At 35.5% G+C, this 13,421-nt stretch overlaps 1 protein-coding gene across 10 annotated transcripts in view; it reads right to left on the bottom strand.

The window, feature by feature from the left end:
• Positions 1-13,421, bottom strand: part of CCDC171 (coiled-coil domain containing 171) — a 322,833-nt gene that overhangs the window by 249,331 nt on the left and 60,081 nt on the right. For 9 of the 10 annotated variants that reach the window (XM_038552441.1, XM_038552440.1, XM_038552446.1 and 6 more), the window contains one exon: positions 54-146. The exons of the other annotated variant lie outside the window; for it this stretch is intronic. In XM_038552441.1, the coding sequence (XP_038408369.1) occupies positions 54-146 (93 nt within the window). The remainder of the gene's footprint in view (positions 1-53; positions 147-13,421) is intronic. 10 annotated transcript variants of the gene reach the window in all.

The raw sequence follows: 13,421 nt of genomic DNA, 5'->3' as shown, positions 1-13,421 counted from the left end.
GCTTTTCTCAACCTCATAAAATCCTTTCAAAAAAATGTTTGTTTACATTTTACCTGAATAATTTCAGAATTAAATTTTGATTCCAAATGTGCTGCTCTTTCTGCTTCAATATTTTCTTCTAATTTCCTCACTCTTAGAGTAGTTGCCTGAAAACAAATTAAAAGTTTAAACTCACAAATGTTGGTATTTAAGTGAATGTGGATCTTTGCAACAACGTGAACGGAGCTAAACAGTATAATGCAAAGCAAGATAAGTCACTTAGAAAAAGACAAATATCACATGATTGCACTCATCGGAATTTAAGAAATAAAATAAGCGAACAAAGGAAAAAAAAGAGAGAGAGAGACAAACCAAAAAGCAGGCTTAACTATAGAGACCAAACTGATGGTAACCAGAGGGGCAGGTGGGGGGTGATGTGTTAAAGACGGTGATGGGGATTAAGAGCACACTTATCACGATGAGCACTGAGTAATGCACAGAATTGTTGAATCACAACATTGTACACCTGAAACTAAAATAGCACTGTGTGTAAACTATACTGGAATTAAAACTAAAAACTTAAAAAAAGGGCAGCCCGGGTGGCTCAGCAGTTTAGCGCCGCCTTCAGCCCAGGGCCTGATCCTGGAGACCCGGGATTGAGTCCCGCATCGGGCTCCCTACATGGAGCCTGCTTCTCTCTCTGCCTGTGTCTCTGCCTCTCTCTCTCTCTCTCTCTGTGTCTCTCATGAATAAATAAAATCTTTAAAAAAAAAAAAACTTTAAAAAAGTGGATATGGATAACATTTTAGATTGCTGTAGCCTCATTTTTTTCTGCTTTTCCAAGAATATAAAAGTCATGCTAAAAAAAATCATGCTTGGGAAGAATGCTTCCAGACCTTTTTTTTTTCTCTTTTTTTATTGACATATAATCTGTATGTAATAAACCACACATATTTAAAACAATTTGATAAGTATATATATACACCCATGAAATCACTGCCATAATGAAGATAAAAAATATTTGCATGACCCCTAAAAGATTCCTTATATCTCTTGGTAACTTCATCCAGCCCCCTACCACCCCACCCCCATCCCCAAGTCACCACTGATCTGCTTTTTGTCACAATTGATCACTTTGTATTTTCCAGAATTTCATATAAATTGATTGATACAGCATGTACTCTTTATTGCCTGGCTTCTTTCTCCCAAATAACTATTTTGAGAGTCACCATGTGGTTACATTTATCAATAGTTTATTCCTTTTTATTGCTGAAGTGTTCCACTATGTTGATACACCACACTGATTTATCTGTTCACCAGTTGATGTACATTTGAGTTGTTTCCAGTTTGGGCTATTACAAATGAAACTGCTATGAGCCTTCATGTGCAAGTGTTGTATGGGGCAAACACTGATTTCTCGGAGGTAAATAGTGAAGGGAAGAATGACAGGGTCACATGGTGGGTATATGTTTAATGTTTTATGAAACTTCCAAACTTTTGCAAAGTGTTTATAATTATATACATCCTCATCAACACTTGGCATGGTCAATATTTGTTTTTTCGTTTTTTGGGAGGAGGGGGTTTAAGACATTTAAATAGGTATGTAATGGTATTACATTTCAGTTTCAATTTGCATTTCTCTAATGACTAAATGACATTGAGCATCTTCTCATATATTTATTTACCACCTGTATATCTTCTTTGATGAAGGAGTTGTTCAGATCTTTCCATTTTTTAATTGGGTTGTTTTATTATTGAGTTTTGAGAGTTTACATAAGCTGCATATAAGTCATTTACTGGATATGTGATTTGCAAATATTTACTCCAGTCTACAGTTTGTCTCTTCATACCATCAACAGTATCTTTCACAAAGCACAAGTTTCCATTATGATGAAGTCCAATTTATCAATTTTCAGGCAAGAGTCAACCTCTGGCCAGAATCAGAAGTCAGGAGCTTTATTTTTGAACGCCATTTTTTGTTGAGAAAATGCAACCCTGGGAAGCACTGGATTCCTAGTCCCAAAGAGGGAACTGGGCTGTTGGGGCCTGGGCAAGTAGGGCTACAAGGACACCTCATTGCAGATGTCTCAGGATAACAGTAGCAAAGAAAAGCCATGCCTAGAGTTCTGTCAAATAAAGATGGTTCAACTGTGATGAAGTAAGGCATTACTAATTGATTTCCTTTTTAAATAAAATTTGGACAAGAAAGAAGTTTTTTTTAATTATATTTACTTTATCCTTTAGCCTAAGTTGAAGTTTTTTTAAATGCACAGCTTGGTTAATTGATTTTTCCTCTTTCCTTCCACAATTTTAACAGAATCACAGCAAGAGGGAGAGTAAATAAAAATTGGATAATTCATCAATTAAGCAAGCCATCTGTGAATAAGTAGGAAATGACTACATTTCTCTTTGAGCAAAGCAGATTCTCGTAATATCTTGTTATAGAGTAGAGCATAAACACAAGTGTCCTTCTTCTTTAGAGGCCTTTGTAGATACCTCTTGCTACTAATAGCCTTCATAGTCAGGAAGTAATTCCGCTTTGTGATTCAATAACTCTGTGTTTCACAAATATGAAACTCATAAAATATTTTTTTACACTGACTTATTTGCTTTACTTAGATTTTGCAACCCTGCCAATAATATTTCTTAATGAGTTAATAGAAAATACTATTTTTTTTTAGAAGGCAGACAAAGTAGTAAGTCCAAAGGAGATCTTTTGGATCTAAAGATAATTTAAACCCAAAACAATAAAATGATTTTTTAAGTTAGTAGAGTATATCTTTAAAGGTAAAATCTGACATTTATATGCTTACTACTAGAGTACTTTGAAATAACAGGCATTCCACTGAAAGATGAAACTGGTAAATATTCGTAATTTAGTCTGATAACTCAAGAATTGAGATTCAGGGCAGCCCCGGTGGCCCAGCGGTTTAGCCCCCCCTTCAGCCTGGGGTGTGATCCTGGGGACCCGGGATCAAGTCCCATGTCAGACTCCCTGAATGGAGCCTGCTTCTCCCTCTGCCTGTGTCTCTGCCTCTCTCTCTGTGTCTGTCATGAATAAATAAATAAAATCTTTAAAAAAAAAGTATTGAGATTCAAAAAAACTAGGAATGAAAAAATATAAAACTAAAGAATTATTATTACTTTTTTAGGTATAATAATAGTAATTGGTATTGGGGTGTCTGGCTGGCTCAGCTGGTAGATTATACAACTCTTCCATCTCAGGGTCATGAGTTCAATCTCCACACTGGGCACAGAGCTTACTTTAAATTTTTTTAAAAATAATTGATATTTTTAAACTATCTTTTTGAAATATATACTAAAGTGTTCATGAATGAAATTATATGTCCAGATTTGCTTTAAAATGATCAAGCTGGGGGTTACAAGAGGAAGTTGATATTCATGAAATAATATTGGCCATTAGCTGAGCATTGTTAAAGCTGAGTGATATGCACTGGGCTTTATTTTAGTATTCTCTCTACTTTCACACATGACTGAAATTTTCCATACTGAAAAAATAGCAAAGGAAGTATGATGAGAAGGCATGGTACTGATATCGTTATTTACCCAATAAGATTATATTTTGATAAAAAAAATCATTAGAATGAATTAGGCGATTCATGCTTAGGCAGAAAAGTCAGTAAGAAGGTGCGAGTTTAAATCAATCAATGTTGAAATATTAAGATAATCAGAGAAAATATTCCATTCATACTCACTACACCCTTTCTCAAAACATGTTTTACACCAAATATTAGTTCCCATGGGATGTTATTAGCTATTACAAAAAGCAATTTCATCATCATAAGTATGTGAAAAACACAGGATTAAAGCCAAACAATTTTATTAAAGCACTTCTCAAAAAGTGACAGTCTTGAAAAGGAAGAACAAAGTTGGAAGACTCATGTTTACTGACTTCAAAACTACTACAAAGCTACAGTGATCAAAACAATGTGTAAATGGAATAAGGACAGACATATATAGATCCACAGAAAAAAACTGAGAGTCCAGAAACAAATCCACGTATCAATGGTCAATTAATTTTTGACAAGAGAATTAAGACCATTCAGTGAGAAAGAATCATTTTTTCATTAAGCAATGCTGAGACAATGGGACATACACATACAAAAGAATAAATTTAGATTCCTATCTCCCATTATATATAAAAATGAATCCAAATGATCAACCACCTAAACATAAAAGCAAAAACCATAAAACTCTTAGAAGAAAACAAAGAATTCATGACCTCAGATTTGGCAACATATTCTGAAATAGACACCGAAACCATGGGCAACAAAAGAAAAAAATATATATAAGTTAGACTTCATCAAAATTTTAAATTTTGACCGTCAAAGGACTCTATCAAAAAGCAAAAGGCAACCTAGAGGACACGAGAAGATAATCATGTATCTGATAAAAGTTTAGTATGCAGAATATACAAAGAACTCTTACAATAAAAGATAAACAATTCAATTTTTTTTTAATGAGTAGGGGTGCCTGGGTAGCTCAGTCAGTTAAGTGTCTGCTTTTGACTCAAGTTATAATCTTAGGGTCCTGGGATTGAGCCCCAAGCTGGGCTCCCTGCTCAGCGGTGAGTCTGCCTCTCCCTCTGTCCTCCTCCACCCTCTTTCACATAAACAAATAAAATATTTTTTAAAAATACATTTAAAAAATATAAGAAATTAATTTTTAAAAATGAGTAAAGGGCTTGAATAGACATTTCCCCAAAGAATATATAAAAACATCAAGTATATGAAATGATGGCCAACTTTATTAGTTATCAGGGAAATGCACATGCAAAACCTGAAGAGATTATCTTCATGCACCCTAGGTTGGCTGTAATGTAAAAAATGGAAAATAACAAGTATTGGCAAGGATGTAGAGAGACTGGAAGCCTCATACACTACTGGTGGGAATGTAAACTTGTGCCACCACTAGGAAAAATGGAAAACAGTTTGTCAATTTCTTAAAGAGTTAAACAGAGTTACCATATGATCCAGCACTTCTACTCCTGGGTATATACCTCAGAGAAACAAAAACATGTTCAAAGATTTATACATAAATGCACAAATGTTTGCATTGGCATTTTTCATAATAACCATAAGGTAGAAACAACCTAAATGTCCACAACTTACCAATGTATAAACAAAATATGGTATCTCTCTACAATGGAATGTTATTCAGCCAAAAAAAAAAAAAATTAAGTACCAGTACATACTACAACATAGATGAACCCTGAAAATATATGTTAAATGAAAGAAACTAGACACAAAAGACCAAGTAGTGTATGACTTTATTTACATGAAATTTCCAGAATAGGCAAATCCGTAAGAATATAAAGTGTGTTAGTGGTTGCCAACAGCAAGGGTGGGAGAGAGGAATGAGCAGTGACTGCTAATGGACATGAAGTTTCTTATGACAGTGATGAGAATGTTCTAGAATTAGATACTTGTAATGGTTGTACAACTTTGTGAGTATACTAAAAGCCACAGAATTATATACTTCAAAAGGATGAATGTTTTGATATATGAAATATATTTCAAAAAAAAGATAAAAGAATCATGAGTGCAAGAACCAAAGACAATGTGAAAGAAGTGACAGCCACCTAAATCAAGCTTCTTGATTTCTGGAAAAAGTTCCCTTTAAATTCTGACTGAGTCCTTAGAACAAAGGATCTCCATTGGTTTTAGGTCTAAAGCAAGGTACCTATTATAGCAGAAAAATTATTATGTCTAGCAAGATTAAAATGAGCATTATTCTTGGTAAGCCAAATACTAGTTTTAAAAAAAAATTTTAATGCAAACCCTTCAAAATGAAGTTCCTGACCTCAAAAAATTAAAATTGGCTGCTTGGTATGCTCTTCTTAGATTCTGTAAGTCAGAAGAAGTCTAACCAGTGATAAGAAAATAGCTCACAGGCATTGAGAACAAAAAATTAGAACAAGCAAAGAATTAATAAAGACAGAGGGAATAAACCAGTCTAACAATGTTAATTTTCTTTAAAAATTCAAAAAATCATATGTCTAAAGCTTCTCTTATCTAAATAAGTCTTATATTTTATTAAAATACAGAATATTCAATGATTCCATGATAAAAGAATCAACAACACAAGTCTTTTCATTTCTTATGTGTATGTTATGTCATATTAATTATCTGATTTTCACTCCAAAAGTCAAGAAGAGGCTCTGTTATTCCTTCCTAGACAAAAACTAAATGGGTTGAAATAATAAACCAGAGATCACATCTTTATTTTCATACCTTCCTGCTTTGAATGAAATGTCCAGAAGAAAACAACTTTTTAAACTGGTATTACTAAAACTATCAATTAATCAGTAAGAGCAACAACAACAACAACAAAAATCTTCAAATCTTTAAACAAATTCCTTCCAAGAATGGGCTTTGTTGATAGACATAATTAAATTCAAGCCCTCCTATTATTTTCTTAATCTTCTAGTCTGGTGAATTAATTCTTATATCCAGCAGAGGGTGCTAGAGGAACGTCAACCTGCTATTCACAAAAAAAAAAATTTCCAATAATACTTCCTAAGATAACAAGTACAATCATAAACTGGCTCATTAGTATCTAATGCTAATGCAATCAACAAATCAGGGGCAGAAACCAAATGGTATTCATGTTAAAATACAAAATCCAACACAAATTCATACATACCACAAGTCAATGTAAGTATATACAGCTTTGCCTATAAGTATCACACTATTCTATGTCTGTTCCCTAATATTATGAACAATGAAGTTCTTTATGTAACACAAAATGAGCACATATTTTATCATTTGTTAGCTGATTTTCATGCCCTTCCTACTGCAAAATACTGCCAAGAGATTTTTATTTCAGTACTATATGCCTATCGTAACTATGTTTTTATTTTACAATTTATATCTCATTAAATCAGTTTAAGCCCAATTAGATAATCTAATCCACTTAAGAAAATGGGGCATTTGTTCTTTGAAGAAGGTAATATAGAGAAAGATGTCTCCTGTTCCACCCTTTGGTACATGTTATTTTATCATAACACAGGGTATAAGCTGCCAACTCCAATTCAGCAGCAGAACTAACCAAACATATCCAGACCACATTTGTTCTCTACACCACATCTGCTCCCGTGGCTTCCATGGGCCTATTCCAGAAGTTTCACAAAAGTTATGAAAACAGATGTGTACGCTGCTAAAAGACTGGGCCAAAAAAACACCTCCAACTACACTATTTCCTCCTCAAAATACAATAGATCTAGCTCAGAGGATATAAGTCAGCTTAAAGGAATTAGCCAAGCAGCAAAACGTGGGAACACAAAATTTAGTCCACTAAAATGCATCAGAAAAATAGAGGAGGAAATATCACTAGAGTACATACTAGAGACTTCTCAGTAGTGCAATATATAGCACTGTTTCCAAAACAGTTGGGCAAAGTTTACCCCAGAATGTCAACAGCTGCATAAATAGAAAGTGGATGTTTACTTAAATATTTTTTCAGACTTTACCACCAGATATTTCCCATTAATGGACACTTTTGTAGTAACCAACATAGTAATAATCCATTTTCAAAAAGATAATTCTAAGGAACTGAATCATCACAAACTATTTTAGTACTAAGTATATTATATTTTAGTGACTGTAAATAATTTATTATATGTTTGTTAACAATTAACTACAATATTTATTCCCACCTGTGTGGGGGATAAAAAGAGTAGCTGTTGTATTTCAAGACTTTAAAATGAAGATCTCAAAGTCTGTGGCTCCATCTGTAGAGCATGCGCAACTCGTAATCCTGGGATTGGGAGATCGAGCCCCATGTTGGATGTAGAGATTACTTAAATTAATTAATTTAATATAAAAATAAATAAAATTACACAGCAGCTTTAAGAAATAGCCAAATGTGCAAATATTTAGAGCTGGCCATGCCCATCATTTCCACTATGGTAAATTATGCAGTTTGAGGAGAAGGAGCTCAAAGCCAGTCACTGAGGGCAGCAATGATCAGGGCTTTAACAGTTTCAGAACAGACATATGAAGTGACTCGATGACTACAGGAATAAACTGGAGAATAGAGCAAATTTTTATTCACCAGGAATGAATAATGAAGGCCACCACTGAGATTGTAAAACAGTTTAATGGAAAAAAGAGCTTTCATTACTGTTAAGTATAATAAAAGAAACCACAGGAAATGAAAATAGGAAATCTCAGGAATAGAATTTATAAGATGCAACTTCTTATAAGTTAACTTAGCATCTCTAAAAATCATCTTTACCTCTCCTGGCAACCAAAGCTTCAGTATTTAACAAATTTTTTTAACAAACGCCCTATTTTAAAGTCCATTGTGAACATAAATACAAAAATGTGTAATACTTCTAAGAACAATTATATAACCCAGCTGATTTCATCATTTGCCCACTTTATAATTAGTAATCAACACAAACAGGTGTTTAAAAATAATTCCAAAAAAAATAAAAATAAAAATAAAAATAATTCCTACAAACACCTGGTGGCTTTAACAAGTGAAGTCAGATGAGGTTGGCTTCGGGGACAACAGGAAAGGTGAGAATCATTTTTCTTTTTCTTTTTCACTTGAGTATAGAAAAAAAAAGCTACACTCTACCTTGCTTTCCGTTACTATAATACAGAACATGACTGACAGAAGCAATTCAGAATTTATTTGCAGGTGATTCTCTCTCCACGGTAATCTTCACAAGATTCCTCAGTTCTCTTAGTATTAGGTTTGCATCTTCTCTTTTCTCTTTTCTTATTGAGTTAAGCTTATTTCCCATGATAAAAAAAAAAAACTCCCCTAGTTGTAAAGAGGTTTATAAAAGCCACAGATATTTCTTTTTCCAGTTCACTTTTCCCTTGATTCTGTGGTATCCAGCACCACATTTATAAAATTGGATTGGGAGTTTGCTTTCTTTTTTTAAATCTAAGAAACCATTGATCCATGTTAAGATGATTAAGCCACACAATGGTATATAGTTTATCAGATTTTTTAAAAATACAAATTTTATTTATATACATGTGTGTGTGTCTGTGTGTGTGTATGTACATACATACATGTATATACATACATAGATAAACGGCTTTGGTCCTGGCACAGTAAAAAAATCATCATTTCATGAAATGCAACTGTTAAAAAGCCTCACTAAAATTTAAATCATTGATTGGGCTACATGACTATTATATTAGTTGGCTTTATTCTGATATTACTGACATAAAATAATGTGTTCCATTAAATAAAAACATTAACAATTTTCCTCTATTATCTTTATTAACATTATCTCATTTATTTTATGTTTCATGTATCTTACAGTAATTCTTTTTTAAAAACTACCGGGCGGCCCAGGTGGCTCAGCAGTTTAGCGCCGCCTTCGGCCCGGGGTGTGACCCTGGAGGACCTGGTATCGAGTCCCCATGTCAGGCTCCCCACATGGAGCCTGCTTCTCCCTCTGCCTGTGTCTCTGCCTCTCTCTCTATCTCTCCCTGTCTCTCATGAATAAATAAATAAAATCTTTTAAAATATATATATATAAAAACTACCAGTTATTTCAGTCCCTCTCCACAACTGAATGCAAAACTAGCATAAAATGCTCTCTAGAAATTTAACTTCTCCTTCATTATGTCATCATCTAGCCAAGAGTCAAGACAAGATACATTCACTTAAATATAAAGCAAAATTAGTAAAGGTGTCTAAATATGAAGAATTATAGATGAGTCAGAGGACTATACTCGTCCACTTACAAAATTCTTATAAAATAGAATAAAAACAGGGGATCCCTGGGTGGCGCAGCGGTTTGGCGCCTGCCTTTGGCCCAGGGCACGATCCTGGAGACCCGGGATCGAATCCCACATCGGGCTCCCAGTGCATGGAGCCTGCTTCTCCCTCTGCCTATGTCTCTGCCTCTCTCTCTGTGTGTGGGTGTGTGACTATCATAAATAAATAAAAATTTTTAAAAAATAGAATAAAAACTAAGATTATCTAGACTATCCTCCAAAACCTCAAGTTCTCCAAAAGCAGAGACCCACTATTACCAAAAGTAATTACAGAGTAGCTAAGAAAAACTACAAGGTAAAACTAATCTAAAAGTAGTTTACATTTATAATACCAATCAATAAAAAAAGAAATTGGGGCAAATAAGTATTTTACCAGGAAAAAAATCAATACTGAGTTATCCAAAAATAAATCCTAAAGTATAGACAGTAAACATTTCCTCAATTCAGTCAAAACTGGCTTAATAATTTTATCAACAAAAAAGAAATCACTGTTATCTAGTACTTCCTTTTTTTTTTTTTAAGATTTTATTTATCCATCCATGAGAGACACAGAGAGAGAAGCAGAGACGCAGAGGGAGAAACAGGCTCCATGCAGGGAGCCCGACGTGGGACTCAATCCTGGGTCTCCAGGATCAGGCCCTGGGCCAAGGCGGCACTAAACCGCTGAGCTACCCGGGCTGCCAACTAAAAACATTTTAATTGCCTTATAGGTGTGAAGAAGTACTAGATAACAGGGCAGCCTTGGTGGCTCAGCGGTTTAGTGCCACCTTCAAGGCGTGACCCTGGGGACCTAGGATCAAGTCCCATGTCAGGCTTCCTGCATGGAGCCTGCTTCTCCCTCTGCCTGTGTCTCTGCCTCCCCGCCCCCCTCTCTCTGTCTCTCATCAATAAATAAATAAAATCTTTTAAAAAAAAATGTTTTTAGTGATGATCATAGGATTTTATAGAATCCTAAAGTGACTTCTAAATGACTTTTTTTAATTCTAAATATATTCAGGCTTTAACTATCCTAATCTTTTAATGGTCATCCATATACCATATATATATATATATATATATATATATATATATATATTTTTTTTTTTTTTTAGAGAGTGCACATGCTTGCACACATGCATGAGCGGGGGGGGGTGGGTAGAGAGAAAGAAAGAGAATCTCAAAAAAAAAAAGAGAGAGAGAGAGAGAGAGAGAGAGAACCTCAACCAGGCTCTACGTCTAGAGTGGAGCCAGACTCGGGTTCACTCTCAGGACGCTAAGATCATGACCTGAGCCAAAAACAAGAGTTGGATGCTTAACCAACTGAGCCATCCAGGTACCCCACCACATAACATTTTTAAATGATGATACATTCCTGAATTTATTGGCCTGAATAAACATTCATCACAAGTGATAAATAAGCAAAAAATATTCTTTAGAATATAATCTCATTTTTTTATTTTTCTCTAACTTTACATAAAATTTGGCCATGGGTGTTAAAAAAATTTTTTTTAGTTTTTATTTATTTATGATAGTCACAGAGAGAGAGAGAGAGGCAGAGACACAGGCAGAGGGAGAAGCAGGCTCCATGCACCAGAAGCCCGACGTGGGATTCGATCCCGGGTCTCCAGGATCGAGTGCCCTGGGCCAAAGGCAGGCGCTAAACCGCTGCACCACCCAGGGATCCCAGGCCATGGGTGTTAAGAGTGTAATTTTATCTTCGCCAAGTTCACATTTGATATTATTATTGATAATTTCTATACACCCCACACCAAGTTTCCCCTATTATTAACATCTCACATTCATATGTTACAAATAACCCATTAAAATGGACAATGAGGGACGCCTGGGTGGCTCAGCAGTTGAGCGCCTGCCTTTGGCCCAGGGCATGATCCTGGAGTCCTGGGATTGAGTCGCACATCAGGTTCCCTGCAGGGAACCTGCTTCTCTACCTATGTCTCTGCCTCTCTCTCTCTCTCTGTCTCTCATTAATAAATAAAATATTTTTAAAAAATAAAATGGACAATGAATCTTAATAGATATTTCTCCAATAACATACAAATCACTAAGCCACCTGCATCCTTTGCCAGCTGAATAAATGGCAATGCCATTCACCCATTTGCTCATGCCAAAATCTTTGGCATTTTCCTCTACTCCCTCCTTTTTTCTCACAAGCCAGGTCCAATTGATCTATAAATTCCACTGGTTCTATCTTCCAAAATACATACAAATCCAACCACCTCCTCTACACTATAAATCTCATTGAGGTGGGATGCCTGGATGGCTCAGCAGTTGAGTGTCTGCCTTCGGCTCAGGTCCTGATCCCGGGATCCAGGATCGAGTGCCGCATCAGGCTCCTTGCGGGGAGCCTGCTTCTCCTACTGCCTATGTCTCTGCCTCTCTCTATCTCTCTCTCTCAATCTCTCTCATGATTAAATAAATAAAATCTTTAAAAATAATCTCATTGAGGCAACTTTAATAGTCTTCTAAATGGTCTCTTACAATCTATTCTCCAAAGTGTATACAACATGCTGCTTTTAAAACAAAAAAGAGGAAGTATGTCAGGCCTCCGCTCAAAACCTTCCAATGGCTTTCATCTCACTCAGTCAAAAGTCCAAAGTTCTTACCATTAATTACAGAAGATCATCAAAACCGTAAAATCTGCCTACCATTCTGTATTTCCTACCAGCCTTTCCATTTCAGCCACAATGCCCTACTTGCTATTCCTCAAAAACTCCAAGTACACTCACATCTCATGGCCTTTGTACTTTCTATTCCTTCTTCCTAGAATGCTCTTCCTCCAGATAGCCACATGACTGTCCCTTTCTTTCTTCAGGTCTCTACTCAAATGCCATCTCATCAGGTCAGCCTTCTATGACTACTAACATAAAAGGGTAAACCACCCTGTCCCATCACTCATTACCTCTCCTAGTCTGCTTTTTTTTTTTTAAGATATATCCATTTATTTGAGGGGAGAGGAGCAAAGGGAGAAGGAGAATCTCAAACAGACTCCCCACTGAGCACAGAGCCTGATGCAAGGCTCAGTCTCACAACCCTGAGATCATGACCAGCCAGAGCTGAAACCAAGAGTCAGGGACTCAACCAACTGAAACACCCAGGGGTACCCCAACCACAGAGTTTATCATGTTTTGTTCCATTTGATGTGTAATTCTCCCTGACCAGAGTACCAGCTTCAAGAGGGAAGAGACTGCTTTGTTCACTGCCATGCCTCAAGACCCAAAAGTGTGCCTAATACTCTCTATAAATACTTACTGAATAAACAAGTGAATACAGTAGTCATAGGAACAGGGTGCTATAAAAAATGGCACTAAGAACAAGAGCTCTCAGAATTTAAAAAAAAAAAAAAAAAAAGGAAAATATTCAATGAGAAGATTAGAAAGTAAAGTCAAGTAAATCTCCCAAGAAGCCACAGTAACAAAAAGACCAAGAGAAAGACAAGAGAAAGGTAAAAGAAGTAAACCATCAATCCAGTTGGTCTGACGCCTGAATAATAAAAGCATGAGAAAGAACAGCAAAAGCCTTGAGAAAAAATTATGAAGAAAGAACACAAGAGAATTCCTCAAAATGAAGGAGATGAGTTTCCTAGTAACTAAAATGGTCACCATGCCCTGCACATTGAATAAAAAATATATATGCTAAGAAACATTGTTTATATTTCATGTTCTGCAATTGTAG

This window comes from Canis lupus, chromosome 11 (genome assembly GCF_011100685.1).
Source record: "Canis lupus familiaris isolate Mischka breed German Shepherd chromosome 11, alternate assembly UU_Cfam_GSD_1.0, whole genome shotgun sequence".
In the NCBI taxonomy this organism is placed as follows: domain Eukaryota; kingdom Metazoa; phylum Chordata; class Mammalia; order Carnivora; family Canidae; genus Canis; species Canis lupus.
The sequence above is the reverse complement of the archived record's forward strand: the minus strand, read 5'-3'. Positions and strand labels throughout refer to the sequence as shown.